Here is a 16,602-nt window from a genome sequence, read left to right as displayed (position 1 = left end):
TAAATGTCCTTAAATGAAGTCTCTGTCTGCAGCTTAAGGCTAAAAGGCTAAAGGCTACATAAGCCACAGCTAACATCAACCTAACTGTAGTTGAGTTGAATTGTTGTAGGCACTGAGTATTTATCAACAATTACACACCCATACCAGTCACACAATTACACCCATGCAATCTCATGCAATCCAATACGACAGTTCTACATTTGACTTTACAAAGTGTCAACATGTTCAGTGTTTGTTGAAATGGACACATAGCAATTCTACTTTATATATATTATTGTCATAGTGGCTGGTCGTGGTGTCCTGGAGTGGAGTGCATTATATTTAAATATGAAGACAGCCACTCTTTTTTTTTTGTAACATCCTCCCTGTAAGAGGCTTTTCTGACTCAACCGACACAAAATACAAATCAAAACTGGAGACGGAAAATGAAGTAACAGTGTCGGTCTCACAGCTACGCCCCAGGCTTAAGATCTGACGCACGACAACACAAGCCCACACCAGTCACTGAAAATATTGCAGGACTGGAAATACAAGTCCTAAAAGATTTGCATCAGTTCATCTACAGAGAGTCATGTTTTAAACTGTTTTGACTCTGATTTCATCTTAAACATGTGGAAGTATCATGTTACAGTATCACTTTTCATTGCTTGCTCTGTAGTTGCTGCTTGTTAAGGTTTTTTTTCTTCAGTTTGTTGTCACGCTGAAGTTGCTTTTCTTTCAGCAGACAATGTTTGAAATCAATTTCTAAAAGCTTGATATCAAAGATTAGACTGACTCACAGTAAGTTTAGTGTATACCTATACATGTGTATGTGTCAATGTGTAGTGTGGTGAGGGGCGAGGGGTGGTGGTGCTTGAAAGAAAATACTTGTATCTGCCAAAAGGGGGCTCAGCAGAAAAAAGTTTATTCTGTTATAAACACAACTTTCATAGTAAGTTTGGTATGAGAGACAGCTGCAGTGTGAATGTGATGAACAGAATCACCTTTTCTGCCTTTTGTGTTTATTTCATTCATTTTACTGCAGGTGAATACACATTAATACATCATTATTAATAGACTTAATTGTAGCCTATTTTAAATTGGGATCAGCAGGTATGAGGGGAAACAATCATTGCGTAATTCTCCTTTAACAAAACACACAAATTCCAAACAACCCACTTCTGTACCGTCCTCTGTGATTGTAAGTTTTTCACGAAAACACGTTACCACTGGCCCTCCTCGCTTCCCTCAGGCCTCGCACATGTTTTTCCATGCAGCAGAGCTTCAGATTGACACACCACACGGCCCGCCTCCATCGCCACCACATACAGCCAATGGAGCTGCAGAGCGGGGACGAGCCTTCAGAGGCAGCCTCTTATTTCTCACTACAGTAACCCTGTAACACACACGGGCAGTCATGTGACAGTCATATAGTACAACTCAGGCAGCGCTCAGTCAGTCCTGTGTGAACGCTGCTGCTGCTGCTGCTGCATGGCGAGCCTCAAGGGCAAAACCTGCGCTGGCAAAAGACTGCCCCATCGGATTTAACGGATTCTGAACGCTCCTTATCGCGCCTTTTGTTTTGGGATTATATATTAGCTGTGAGTGAACAAGGTAAGACTGGAGGGTTCGTTTTTGTTGTATTGGTGTGTTCAGGGGGCTGCAGTGCCATATGCTGCAGCAAGGCTGGACGAAAACATGTTTACGTTGAGAGCGGAGACGCGCGCCTACTCATGCGTAATGCACCGCGGAGAGCACTGGCTGAAAAAACAACACACACACAGCACACTGTCCCCACGCTTCGTTTTGAGGTTACAATGATGGTAGTTTATTGCATTTATCCGTCGCAGTTATAACGGGAGAGGCGAAATGAATGAGTTTTTGGGGTCTCGTGATTGCAGCAGCGCATGTGACAGGATTTATAAGTTGTCTTAACCCATGCTGCATGCACAATCGGGGAGAGTTTTGAGCTGATTATAGGTTTAACTGTTTGTATCCATACAAAACTCTGAAATATTGTTTGGCCAAAAATGTGTGTCAGTAATAAACTAAACAAAAGTAAGACGTGTCCATGATCATGCGAAATGAATCAAAATGTGCAATGTGTGCAATGCGAGGTGGAAACAATGTCATTAAAATGATGAATCTGGTGACTCATATTCAAAGTTTTCGTCCTCCCAGCTTCCTTCGCTTTCATCTGACTTGATTTATTGCTCTTTAATCGTCCCGTAAACAAGCAGCAGGGCAGGTGATTTAGGTATGCAGGGCAGGAGCGCACGCAGCTCCACGCTGCCCCATGCGGAGCTGTCTGATAATAATGTGGACAGTTTTATTTATCCCCCCCCCCCCTCTCTCTTTCTCTGGTCGGGGTTTACTCTCGGTCACGCCGACCATGCAGGGGCCCCTGGAAAGGGGAGGGCGGATGCAGGGGTGGGGGTGGTTTAATAACGCTCCCTGTTCCAGGAAAATAACCTATTTATGAAGAGTATATTGTAGGACATTAAGAATACGAAAGGTGCTGAAAGTGGAACCTGAACCTTATACTGCATGGAAAGAAACGATTATTGTGAGTCACAATTAAAGGCCCATCATAAAAATGGGTAATGGTTGAAACATAATAGGACAATAAATGAAGAAGTTGTAAAACAATAGATAAAAATATACCAAATCATTACTGTATACTAAAGGAGAGATAAGATTACAAGAGAAGCACATCAAGGAAAAATACAATGTGTGTAAAGTGTAAGGTCAAAGTTAGCTTGTGCTTGTATCAAACTGTTTATTGATCTTAAAATAGGATCCACATTTTTAAAATTTATTGTCAGATTATTGTAGCTCTATTTGGAGTAAAACCAAAATAATGGAAATCAAATACCAGGTTGATTAACAGGAAAAAACTGAACTTTTCCATCTGGAAATAGTAATTTCGAAGGTCGACCTTACAGTACAATAACATTCAACATTAAGATGGGCTTCTCTCCCTCTGTCCACAGCGGCCCCACTCTCTCTCTCTTTCTCTCTCTCCACAATTTGAAGCTTTGTCAGCTCCCCGTCTCTAATAAAATCATAAAAAGCCCCAAAATAAATCTTTGAAATAATAATTTAAAAAGAAAAGGTTCAAATCGTTATATTAAAATAGTGAACTTTCTATACATAGCGTGTGTTCCTCCCATCGTTGATAGGGGGTGCTGCAGCACCCTCAGCGTCCACCCTCTTGCGCCCACTGTCAGATTTTCAATACTTTTCGATACCGCATATTTTAAAACCAAACACTCTCTGATACAGTAATGATCGTTGTATTGTATTGGCAAATAATAAAGCTTTTAGAGCTAAAGAAACTAAAACTGCTGCGATCGAATGAGAGAGCAGCGGTGGTCATTTCAAACAAACATGCAAAGACTGATGTTTCTCAAGTAGTTTTGGCGTCTCGTGAAGATGTAAAAATGAAGTTTTTGTCTCTTACAAACAGAGAGAGAGCAGAAGAGGTGACCCTGTCCAAATTGCACACATCGGCAACGAGCCCGTACAGATGCAATTTTGGGGATATTAAAAGAAGGAAATTGCCAAATATTGGCTGCTAATTCTTGCTGTGGGACTGATAAACGTATCCATATCGATTTTGGATACCATGACCACCCTGCTGTGCTTTGTTACTGAGGTGGTGAGATGGCTGCTGCTTAAAGATGCACTTTGGAGTTTTGGTAGAGAAATGTGAAAGTTAGAGAAATGTACAGATTCTGTGTTCTATGCTCATAACTCTATACGCAAACTGTCCTCAGAGGAAAATTTGGTCCCTGGAACCAGTTTGAAGATAAAATACTACGTGAGAAGTTATGGTGGTGGGCCCGCAACAGTGAAACAGTAACTCTCCTGCTAGCTTCTTAGCTCCAAACAGTGATCCAGGGAGCCATTTTTCCTTTGAATAAAATTTGTGTATTTAGTTCAGAAAATATAGCATTGTAGAATATAGAATTGTTTCACCTCTCCATCTTTCAAATGTCAACACCAAATCTACACAGTGCACCTTTAATGGCTTTCATCAACTTGCAGGTCAGAAATCCGACGCTATAGTTTTATAAAATGTGCATAATACAGGATGAGTGAGATCTTATATTTGCTGATGGGTGGATAAGAGGATATTGTACCTTATACATTTTTTAGTAGATATATATAATCTAAACATTGGATTTTGTCCTTTTCAGTGTTTTTGAGATCAAGATTATGAAACTCTTTCTCTATTTCTTTCTCTTTAGACAAACTGTGTCCTGGCTGCAGACCTTGGATTGTAAGAGTGTTTTTCCTGACGCTCACTTTTTCCACCTCCGAGAGAACAGAGCAGGTGTTTCTCTATCTCTCCCCGTGTGGGACGTTTGGCCTCGATGACCTCGCTTTGTTTGGTCTAACTCAACCAAGCAGCACTCTTACCAAATCATCCTAAACACAGACTCCGAGTCCAGCGAAGGGACCGCAGTTTTGGCACCATCAAGGGATGGTGGATAACTCCCCGTTTAGCGAGGGGACTTTTCTTCTCCTCCCTTACGGTGGCTCTCCTCAGGCCTACTCGCTGTCAGACATGGTGACAGACCTCGACTCCTACCAGGTGATGCCATCGCCTTTTTCAGAGGACGACCTGAGCGAGTCGTCCAGCCCTCGCTCCTGTTCCAGCCCGGACTCTCAGGTGCTCAGCTCCAGCTATGAGAGCAACTCTAGTACGGAGAGCCAGGACAGCATCCTGGATCACCTGCTGTCTCAAGCCTCTTTAGGAGGAGCCAACAATGGGCCTGGAGGGTGCGGCCCACCTCTACCGTTATCCTCTTTCCTTTCCGACACGCGGAGGGACGAGCTTCCCAAACGCGAGCCCGTAAAGGTGGAACATTTCGACTTCCTCACCTGGTCCAACGTGGAGACGGAGGAGCAACTTCGAGGGTCTTTCCAGCCGACGCTGGAGGAGATCGAAGAGTTCTTGGAGGAGAATATGGAGGTGGTGACAATGAAGCAGGAGGCCAGAGAAAGCTGCCCAGGGTTGGGAGCGGGATTGGAGGAAGCTTTAGGTCTGGGAGTGGGCCTCGAGTGGGTCGGGGAGGCTTCTCCTGAGCCTAAACTGGAGGACGAGGCCAAGTATTCAGACCAAACTGTCCCAGACACCGCTGCCTCCTCCGAGACCAAAACTGAACCACTTAACCCCGTGAATGAATCAAGCACAGGAGCCGAGAAGGCGTCAGGAAACAAATCTTCAGACAGTAGCGGGGTGCCGGTTGTCCTGCAGATCCAGCCTCTTCAGATCAAGCAGGAGCCCACAGTGGCACCTCTGACTCCAGCAGCCCCGCCGCCGCCCCCACAGCCTGCCCCGGCCTCGGACATCAAAGTGGCGCAGCTGCTGGTCAACATCCAAGGTCAGACCTTTGCCCTGGTGCCCCACATCCTACCATCCCCCAACCTCAACATCTCCAAGTTTGTGCGCATTGCTCCCGTCCCGATCGCGGCCAAACCTCTGGGGCTTGGAGACGGCTCAGTTGGCCAGGGAGCCGGCATTCTTCTTGGAGGTCAAAAGTTCCCGAAGAACCCAGTGGCGGATCTTATAAAAATGCACAAATGTAACTTTCCCGGCTGCACTAAGATGTACACCAAGAGCAGCCACCTGAAGGCCCACCTGAGGAGGCACACGGGGGAGAAGCCTTTCGCCTGCAACTGGCAGGGCTGTGGATGGAGGTGGGTACTGCTGAGTGAAGAGAGTGAGGGAATGTATTTATAGCAAAAACATTTAAAGACACAAACAGACGGTCCTTTCCCCATTCACAATGTCCAACACTGATTATTAAGCTTTCATTTCATTAGCTCGTTAATGCTCATTATCGCGTCAGCTCCGTCCTCCTGCTTCACACACACACTTACACACACACACATGCACAACTGCTCGTCCCGCTCTCTGCCTGGAATCGCACACACTCCCCTCTCTTCCTTGTGTTTATCGACAGATGATCAGAAATGATCACAGATTTCAAAAGTTCAACCCACCACCACTAACATTTTAGTCCCTATTCATCTTTTTAACGCAAACTTGTCGCCAGATTTTCTTTTTTAATCAAAAATCCTTTTTTAGCTCCTCCTCATCGTCATCGGGAAAAAGGTTAATGTTGGTCCTATTGTCCTTTCCTGAAATGAACACTGGTTTATTAATATTTCACAAAGTCAGAGACTCAGCTGGCTTCAACAGAAGTTTCTGTAACGTGTGTTAAAAGGCTCATTTATTTGCAGCGTTCATAAATACCGACATAACCTCAAAGTGCTTAACCCCGATTTGTCCGTGTGGACCGTTTGGAAGCGGCAGTAATTATATGTCAGTGGGGCATGTCTGTGTGCTGTGCATGGTGTCACATGGCTCAATGGAAACAAATGCAGTGCAGATTTCAAGTGACACTTGCACTGACCTGTCGCCTTCAGGGTCATGTATCAGCACTGGAGAGGAGACTTAGAGGGTCTTTGGGGTTCCAGACTCCCCACATCCTCCCTCCTAAACACAGAGCAGCTATGTTTGTAATTTGGTTCATTATCATGTTAGTTACACGGTGTGAAGATTCTGGCTTTCTGTTTGCAGAGTGGCAGCGAAGAGACAAATTGTTAAATAGTTGTTTGAGGTTTCGATAGTGGAAAAGCACAGGAAGAAAAACAATCAAACTGATTTGTCTTCACTGAGCCCTGAAGCTGAAGAGCTCTTAATGGCTCTTAATGTGATGCAGCCTCCCCCGGGGGTTAATTGGAAAGGGGGGCGTTACAGTCGGGGGGTTTGCTCTTCACAATCTCACCTCTCGTCAGGCAGCGAGATATCTGCGATGTACAAGAATAGCTGGGGTGTCTATTTTGCGTTTGTAAACTAAATCTGGGACGGAGCTTTTGGACTGCAGTCACATGGGCACAACATCGGCACCTCCTGTTGAGACCCGACAGCTGTGTGGTTGCTGGGGCAGCGTGAGTGTGTGTGTGCATGTGTGCGTGTGTGTGTGTGTGTGTATTTGTGAATTCTAAGTATAAAGCTGCAAAGATCTAATTTGGAACCTGCTGTGTGTAATGGAGAAAGGCAGAGAGAGAACTTAGATGTCTTCATCAGAGAGGCAATAGCTGTGCAGATTAAGCTAATGTGTCTTTATACATTCATCAGTGTTGTGTGTGCGTGTGTGTGTGTGTGCATGTGTGTGTGTGTGTGTGTGTGTGTGTGTGTGTGTGTCTGTGTGTGTGTGTGTGTGTTTGTTTATCTGGGAGTTGCTAGGGTTGAGCTGACTGTTTTACTGTGTACATTAGGTCAGCCGGTGAGACTGACTCAAAGTGATAAAATGACTTCAGCAGAAAGTTATGCCTTTGCATGCACTGCCATACAATACCAGAGAGCCTTTTCAAATATGATTAAAAAAAAACACATTATGGATGTAGTAAAACTGTCAAAATTGAGCACAATTTAAAGGCTTAATCCCTCTTAAATATAATATAAATCAAGTATATCCTCTGAAAATAACTCTGTGAGTCATGACTGTCTACAATGGGTGTAACACCCGAGTCCCACTGTCTGTGATGTTTTCAGAGTTTTCAGAGTCCTATCTTCAGTTTGTTTACATCGTCGGGACGGCCAGCTGACTCCTCCCCTCACGTATAAAAGTTGTTTAATTGAGGGACTAGAGAAAAGAAGAATAACATACTGTACTCACTGCTTAACTGTGTTTCTAGATCACGCTCATTTCAGGTAAATTTACATGCAGTGTGAAGATACCAGCATAATAAAGATCGCTAGCATTAGCATGCTAACACAACAATGCAGCGCGAGTTGTTTTGGTTTCATGCTGGTGCTCAAGGGCGACATCTGCTGGATCAAAAAATCACATATAAAGCCTTTAACGCTGCGCTTAACATGGGATTTCAGGGTCTGTGGGTAATGAACGTCAAATCGATTTGTAGAGTGTGGCTAACATTTAGCAGCGTCAGCCGTCGGTCCTCCTTGCAGGTGAACGTCCACATGCTTGTGCTGGTTATGCATTGTTCTGGTCGATATGTTAGTTTAACCTGACACATCGTACTTACGACTTTATCTGCATTTTTAAGATCAAGATACTGATAAATTGCGCAGTCCTGCGAGATGTCATGGCGTCCACAGTGCTGCATGGTTTACATGCGGCGAGCAGAGCATTACGGCAGTAGCCATTCACTGTGAGCTTCAGTTCCCGCCTGGTTTGGAGGCAGCTATAAAACAGCTGGGATTTTTCCCCTCTGACCTGCTTTCTTTAGAGCAAAAGAACAGGCATTGTTTGATTTAGCAATTAGCTGCTTGATATCAATGAATCAAAAACAACATTTTTCTGTAAATGGAAACTTTAAAATTTGACTTTGTGTTGGAATTTTTTTTTTCCAGAATGAGAGTTTGTCGTACTTTTCATTCCACTCGTCACTTCAGCTGATTTGTTATTCTGTAAGTAAATCATTACATGATCATTGTCAGGAAATGTGAAATGTAGTTCTGGGCCTTTGGGGTCATCCCCCCCCCCCCCCCCGGTCTTATCTCTTCACACAAACTCAATATGCAAGTGGAAAGTACTGACATAGTGGGTGTGTCTTTCATGTGCCTAGCAGGTGCACTTTGATAGATGAATATGGTGTGCTTGCTTTGACATGTGCAGAACAGGTTAGTGAGAAACTGACCCAACCAGTGAGCTGTTAGGTTACGTGGTTTCTACCTGCCACAACTCGCAGAGATTAGTCTAGAGGAGCCTCCTCTTTAAAGCATTAAGCCATTCATAAACCCCATTTTGCAGGCAGTTAATGAGTAATGCCTGAAAACATCGTGTTGGTCCATTAGACTGTATTACCTACCTGGCAACACTCCATTAGTCATACTGTACTTGTAATAATGAACGTGTCCTGAAGTACGAGTTGGAGCTGCAGAAATGTGTGCAGGAGTTTCAGGCTGTGTGTTCCAGCTCACAAAGAGCTCTTGTCTGTACACAAAAGGCAGGATGTAGTTTGTGTCTGTGAGAACCAGTGAGTGTGTGTATCCCACTGTATGTGATGCAGGGAAAAGAGGGGGCCCACCAAAAGGGGAAACGAAAAAGAAAAGTTGTGAAAAATGTGAGAGTCAAGCAAAATGGAGTGAGGAGCAGAGAGGTTCTGAGATTTATTTAAAAAGAGAAGAAAAGAAAAAGAAAAGACAGTGTGGCTGGTTGTGGAGGCATGGAGGGAGTTCAGAGAGAGAGGCAGATCGAGGAGGTGAAAATGGCCGGTTTCAGTTTTGCACACAATCATTTGAAGGGAGCAGCAGTGAGGAAGTGGAAGCGAACAAAGACTAAAGTGTTGAATAGTTACCATGACGGTGGGTTAGGAACGTCCAGGCTGCCACGCTGCATGAAAGAGAAGAGAGGGGATCAGTCAAGTTTCCTCGTAGACCGGGAGGAACAGGGAGGGAACAGCTCGACGGGAAGATGCAGTGAACTTAATACTGTATATTTAAAATGTACGATAACACTGACAACATTTAAAGGGGACAGAGTCTCTTCCAGGTAGATGAGGCAACCAAAATGTGATCTATTCAATGGTGGTAGAAAAAAGTTCCCAGGATCATCTCTTCGTTATCCCAGGGGCAAAAAAAAAAAAAAAAGCATTTAGGATGCACAGATAACTGTCACTTAAGTAATGACCAATAGAACTGAGCCTTGACTATAACAGAGGCAGCATTGTTTCCCCATGAGCTCTGATGTGGACTGTTTCTGATCACTTCTGAAACATGTGAAGTTCTCAGAGAGACTAGCTTAGCAAAAGTTAGCGTCAGCTCCTCTCTGAGCCAGAACTTTACAAAAAACAGTACGAGTGAAGTCAATTAGAGCCCTTTCATTTGACCTCTGACCCTTTGGCAGTATACATGCATCGAGGGATTGATGTCTGGCTCCCGATGTTCCCCCTTTACTTACTATTGGACCTTCCGGTTGACATATTACATCACCAAACAATGTGCAAACAAGTTAACAAGCTCTGTGCTTTTCATACATATTCTACACCAGTGGTTCCAAATGGGTGGGTCGGGACCCAAAAGTGGGTCGTGGGGGTGTTTCAGTGGGTCGCATATGTGAGCCTGGGCAATATGTCTATGATGCTGTTTAAACATGTTTCGATTTGTCTGGTCTCTTAGTTTGGTCTGAACTTTGACATTTTTCATTAAATACATTTATGTGGTTGTACATTTTCAGAAATTAGGATGGCGATATCCATTGATGTGTTGGTTTGGGGGTCCTGAGGTTGGACCAGTTGAGAACCACTGCTCTACACTATGCTGATACAATCGTCTTCTTTTCTTACCCGGCTTTCTTCTACGTGTTTCTTTTATTTCAGACTTCCAGATCAAAGGTAACTGTAGAGCCTGTGAAGAACACCTATAGGCCGGTTTTGGGGTTGATTGAGGTGCATACTAAAGTACATCGACCCCAACAGCATTATCTAGGTGTGTTGGTACAGATTCAATTTAGTAAAATTTCGGACAGTCGGATTAAAATGTATTTAAAAAGTCTGGGGGCGTTGGTGGCCTGCTGTTGGTCCATGTCCAGAGGCTACAAGTCCACGAGTGGGCGGCCCAGGATTCGGGTCCAACCTGCGGCTCCTTTCCCTCATATCAAGCCCCCCCCCCCCCGCTCTCTCTCTATCTCTCCCCCTCTGTCTCCCTGATTTCTGACTCTGTTCTGTCTCTAAATAAAAGCATCAACAACCCCTCCCTCCAAAAAAAAACTAAAATGAAAAACAAAACAAACAAAAACAAAACAAACAATGTTTATAATTCTTCTAAACTTCATCTGGTTTTACATTTTCATGCAGCTCTTTCTTCATCACTCTGCTCATTTGGGGTGCAGATGATCTAGTGGTTTGGTCGCGCCCCATGTACGGAGGCTATAGTCCTCCAAGTGGGTGGCCCAGGTTCAAGTCCGGACTGCGGCTCAATCAAAAAAAAAGTTTTTTTAGTAATAGGCCTTATAAAAGTCTTATTTCCCAGCTTTATGGTCCACAATGACTCTTCATAGTTTGGGCTTCAGTGTAGCGTGGAGCCATTCAACATCAGCTGACGGTTTGATAGATGTTTCAAACTTTAGAACTTTCCAGAGCAGGGGAGGACTTCGGTTCATCGCAGAGAGCATCATATCGTCAAGAACTGGTCTGTGTAACTAAACTCTTTCAGGCTGACTGACTGGAGGAATGAGGCTGGGGACTCCCTGGGGGGGGGGTTGGATTCTGGGAGTAATGTGCCCACACATGAGGGGAATGCTTAACAGAGAGAGAGATGCAATGTGTGCCCCCTCTCTTTTAAGGTCAGGAGAAGAAGTCTGCCTGCACATGTTGACTGCTCTTCAGTCCTGTTTCTACAGACGAGCCATCCCAAACCCTCCATGGTTTCCTCTGGAGGTCACTTTGCTTTGTAGCCTGTTGTTGGTGTTAGGGTTCCAAAAAACCACCTTGAGAAGGTTTAGGCAATGACAACAAATGATTTAATATAAAAGAAGCTGCTCCATGTTGATCCATCTGGGACTGAACGTGGTTTAAAAAACATAATCTTTTCTGTTTCTCTGATTCTGTGTGATTTTGTTTCGCAACAGATCTGAAACAGATGTTGGAATGTCAGCCGTCGGAGTGGCAGTGATAGCTTCAGTGTTTACAGAACGATACCATCTCTACAAACTTTGTTAAAACAGTTTACAGATCGGATTTAGATGGTGCACAGTAAACTGGCAGACAGTGCATTACGTGGAGCATTTGGTTAAGACATCAGTTTCCTTTTATTTTTCACGTATGTAATATCATCCCACATCCATCCTGCGGTGATGACACCGACTGCCTGCTCCAAATCACAGTAAATATATCCCACACCAGATGAATATGTGCTGGTTCCCACAAGATCCAATAACAAAAGCAGTCCTCTGGATAGAAAGTTTAATCCAGTTTTTCTGTCAAAAAAAAAAATGCTTTCATATGTTACCGATACTTCAGCTCTCGTGTCTTCATGTGACAGTTAGCACAACAGGTTTTTATTGCAGTTCCGTATGTGTTGCTGCTTAATCACAGGGTGCAACTGTACCGATTCATCATCTTGTCAAGTCAGCAGAGCAACATCTGGGATGCAGAAGCTGGTCGGTCCGTTTTTCGCAGAACTGGGTTACTGGGAAGAAGAAGAAGAAGAAGAAGAAGAAGCCTCGGCGCTGTCACCCCGGTGGCTCCAGCCAAGGGCGCATATGCATCGCATGCTAATCCTGCTGCATTGTGTTTCTCTTGCCCCAAATGAGTTACAGGCAGATAAGTTGTGTTTTCAACATGTGAAGCATTCTTGCTCATGACACATAATTACACTGGGGAGCTCAGTGAGAAGTTTCTGGCCTCGGAGTCTGTGTGTGTGCAGAACTTGGGAAACGTGGAGCTGCCAGATTTAGATTTTTAAAATATGCAAAGTGTACTAAAGCGTACTATAGGCACTTGGAAAGTTTGGCGCTGTGGAATATCCAGAAAACACATGTATCCCCTCAACATACAGTAAATGTATTTGAGTTCAGCGGAGCCATAAAATAGTTCCCTCATGATTAAAAAAACAGTCGCTGGAAGTTTAATACGACTGGATATTGACCATGAAGTGATTTAAAACATCATTTACATCAGAGTTTGTTTGGCGGTTCTATTTTTCTTGTCGTCATTTGAGTTTTGGAGGATAACTGCAAACTGTGGCTCAGTTGGTAGAGTCGAAGGCTGAGAGACGGCTCCTGCAGCCAAATGTCCAATGTGTCCTTGCAAGACACTTAACCCCGTGTTGCTCCCGCTGCATCGGGCGTATGAGTGTGTATGAATGGGATTAATTACTTCTGAATTTACAGAAGCCTCTGCCATCAGTGTGTGAATGTGTAGGTGTGACCCTGTGCCAATTTTCACAATTGTATGACTATTAATGCAATTTTAACAACTTAATTTGTGAACTTAAGTTATCATGACAGAAGCTTTTTTTAGGACCCCTAGACTAAACAGCCCGGGGTTGCGAGTGCTTGTCATCAACTCGTGATGACCCAAGAGGCGAGCTTATGAGAAACACGAGTTTAAAAAAACTGTAAATCATCCTGAGGGCATTATCGGGGCGATCGGCCTTTTTAAGACGAGTGTAATGTGATCCTCTTTTTAAATGAACACACATAGAGGAGAGACAAACTGTGATACAAAGTGTTTCATCTGGTATCACTCACTTTCTCCACAAGATCCAAAGTCAAGACTAATGAGCCCCATGTCCTTTTCATGTCCCCTTTATCAAACTGACTGCAACCGAATGAAGAACCTTTCATAATTACTGTCAAAAATAAAATGTAAATTGTGTGTCTTAATGGCGTTAAAACATGATTTTGAAACAAACAAAAGTATTTTATCAAACATGAGTCTACTTTTGGGTCCCTCGCTGAATCCACGTGGCTCATGTGGGGCCTCTCTGCTGCGAAGGCAAACTGCAATGATAAGTTGAAGCCTCGCTTTGGTCACAATCTGCTCTGAGAGAAACGCTGCAGCCTGCTCAAACTATGTGTGCTGAATAAATACTGGAGGGCCTGACTGAAAACCTCTTAGGGCGCACTAAACTAGACAATCTGTACCGTGCACAGTACACTTCCACGCTCTGAAGAGGTGTGCTTTGGCATGGTACAGTTCATGCAAGAGCACAAACACGGGTATACAACGCTGACAGCCTTCATTATCGAGAAATCCCGGATTGTTCTGGCTGTATCTGACTCAAAATAAGCCAAAAACTCAGTCTTTACTTATTTTGGATTCTTGGAGTCCGCCTGTCTTGTAAACTAAGCACACTTCATGATCACATAAAGACATGCATGTGTTGTGTTACAATGTTATGTAGAGGAGGTTAACCGTGCTCTGGCCCGGTTAGTCCTGGAGCAGTGTGAGTGCAGGCACAGAGGGGGGGATGGGGGGAGGGGGGACAATTGTGCTTAAACATGGTTTTGCTCGTGTGAGTTTGCGTGGCTGTGCACTATGTTATATGCCATAAACACCTTCAGGGACAGTGGGAATCCCCGGTCTCTTGCACCTTTATTTTCGGTGTTGCATGCTGAAAAGTTTAAGGACCCCTGACAGACAACATAAACGCTGATTCTACATTCTGCAGATATTTGTGTGTAGATGTCGGGCTCAGTCCTGCATCATCAGAGTCCTGTATCCGCTCGTCTGATTGTATCCTCTTGCTCTTCCTCAAAAGTAAAAACATTTATTTTTCTCTCCTCTCAAGGTTTTCCAGGTCGGATGAACTCTCTCGACACCGGCGGTCCCACTCAGGTGTCAAGCCCTACCAGTGTCTGGTGTGCGAGAAGAAGTTCGCCCGCAGCGACCACCTATCAAAACACATCAAGGTCCACCGCTTTCCACGGAGCAGCCGGACAGTTCGCTCAGCAAACTGACACCGCGCTGCTCGCATCGCTGGGATCACCAGGGCCGCTGAGAACTCTCTCACACAGACTAAAGACAACAAAGTGTGAGGAGAGCGTACGAGTGTGTGTGCGCAAAGGGAGTTGAGGCACACCTGACTTTTTTTTGTTTCAGCAGTCTTTCGATTGTTCTAATTTATTGTACAAAAGTAAACCAACACAGTAACCATCCTGTAATCAGTGTCAGGTTGTTGTCGGTGCTTTGGTACTGCTATCTGTTCTGTCTTTATCGCCTTCGTCAGCAGAAGATAAGACCAGCTTCTTTTCATTCGGTCTGGATTATGCCATAGCTTTGGTTAGAGCCTTGCATTTCCATTCTACCTGGATCAAAACAACTGCCTTTTATCTTCCTGAAAGCTGCCAACGTCTTGGACATTCCTCATGTGATGCAATGTGGAGGACGCCAGAGAGAAGGTCACTGGGATCCTTATTAGCTGCTACAGAGTCGTAGGTACTCTTCCTGGGGTCCACAGAGGTTTCTCCCGGGAGGCTCCTCTGATTGCTTTGTCCTTGTTTATGCTGCACGGTTCATAGACAGTAACAGTCAAAGTTAATGATCGCACTTGGTGTGGATGCACAGGGAGAGACCTGTTTTTTAAATGTGGTCATGGACTACTGATTGCATAACAAATTAAGGGGAATGTTATGATAAGATACCAGGACTCTTCTCATCATTTAAAGCCTCGTTTTAAGGGCCTGTGTCTATTGACAGCGTTTTTTTTTTTTTGTGCTGGCAGCGACATTCTAAATTTCCTAATTTGCATTTCAGCGTTTTTCAGCACTCACCGTCCTGAGCACAAAGATTCCCCCTCGTCGTCAGCTATTTGTTGCTGTGGCTGCACTCAGAGCGCTCTCTGTTGAAAATAATTCAACTTAAGGAACATCGCCTACGCTTGTCAATGTCAATCAATTCTCCCTCATCGACCAATCAAAATCAAACATGGGCGGGACTTCTGATATCAGCTTTTAAAAAACAACAGTGATGGTGGATGAACTTGTCTGACTTTTCGAGGGTAACATTTCCAGGTGTGAAGCTGCTCTTTGCACCAGGAGACAATTCATTTTCATTATCTTCATGTTTTGTTGGTGATGTTTCCTTGAATAAAGGAAATATTAAGCACAGAGAGAGCTACATAAAACAGACCTAACAGTCACTATCAAGGGAAGCAGAAGTCAGCTTTTGTAACCGAGCAACAGAGACTGAGGTTTTGGGCGCTTCCGGCGCAAAATAAATAAGTCATTAGTGAACACAGACCCTAAACCTGCTGACTCGAGGAGGGGGATGACAAGGCAACGTAAGAAATGCAAAAATGAAAGCCAGCTGAAAGGTTAAGCGCACAGTGATTGTTGAATCAGCCTTCTGATCAGTGTTAATTGAACTTTGTTCATTGTATTATTAAGGGAAGTCATGTGTACCTACCCGCTCTTCTACTTCTCTGACTTTTCTGGCCTTACTGTACCACAAAATCCTCACTGGAGAGCCGAATGGTTCGGTGAAATCGGGCTCTTCAGTGATCGACCTTTTCATGAGGTTTTTAAATGACTGTTCAAAAGGTGTCATGGGACAGCAGTCAGTGCATAGCCATAGAACTGAATGTCTCAGTCTGCTTTTATTATCAGAACTTCTTTCTTTTTTTTTGCTGACAACTTGACACAAAATCTGCCTCAACACTGCGTCACGTGACTGACTGACTGGAACAGCTTTGTGAGACACGCTGCAGTCTGGCAGTTAAAGTGGACACTCTACACACCGTGGTGCTGAACTACCAGGAGGATGATCTTCTGAGAAATGTTGTCACAACACCCCTTCGAGGCCTACGGCACACTTTGTAATAACCCTCACTGCAAGTGTACCGCGCCCCGCTGTGAATATGTAGGGGTGTGACCATGCCGTCCATGCGTACTTCATTTGTGTAAAGTGACAACAAGCAGGGGTACACAACATTGTACATCATTCCTTTTTATTCAATTTTTGAATTTGTAATGCTTGTGTGAACACAGGTGTTTTATCGCATCCTATGAATGTATGTAAATATGCAGGAGTGTGCATCGCTGCATCCAGGAGTCCCACACAGAGACGACCCTGAGACCATATCTTAAAAACAAATCAGTGCTTGTGAAGATTTTTAGTGTAAACCCTAAATATGTA

General features: G+C 44.2%; 1 protein-coding gene across 1 annotated transcript; it reads left to right on the top strand.

Moving 5' to 3' along the window:
• The first annotated feature begins 1,380 nt into the window (after nt 1-1,380).
• Nucleotides 1,381-14,947, top strand: LOC109988155 (Krueppel-like factor 15). Its single transcript, XM_020639556.3, has 3 exons — nt 1,381-1,593; nt 4,233-5,688; nt 14,258-14,947. The coding sequence occupies exons 2-3, from the start codon at nt 4,469-4,471 to the stop codon at nt 14,424-14,426; spliced, it is 1,389 nt and encodes a 462-aa protein (XP_020495212.3). The 5' UTR covers nt 1,381-1,593; nt 4,233-4,468; the 3' UTR covers nt 14,427-14,947.
• The last annotated feature ends 1,655 nt before the right edge of the window (nt 14,948-16,602 follow it).

Source organism: Labrus bergylta, chromosome 5 (genome assembly GCF_963930695.1).
Source record: "Labrus bergylta chromosome 5, fLabBer1.1, whole genome shotgun sequence".
NCBI classification, from domain to species: Eukaryota; Metazoa; Chordata; class Actinopteri; order Labriformes; family Labridae; genus Labrus; species Labrus bergylta.
The sequence above is the reverse complement of the archived record's forward strand: the minus strand, read 5'-3'. Positions and strand labels throughout refer to the sequence as shown.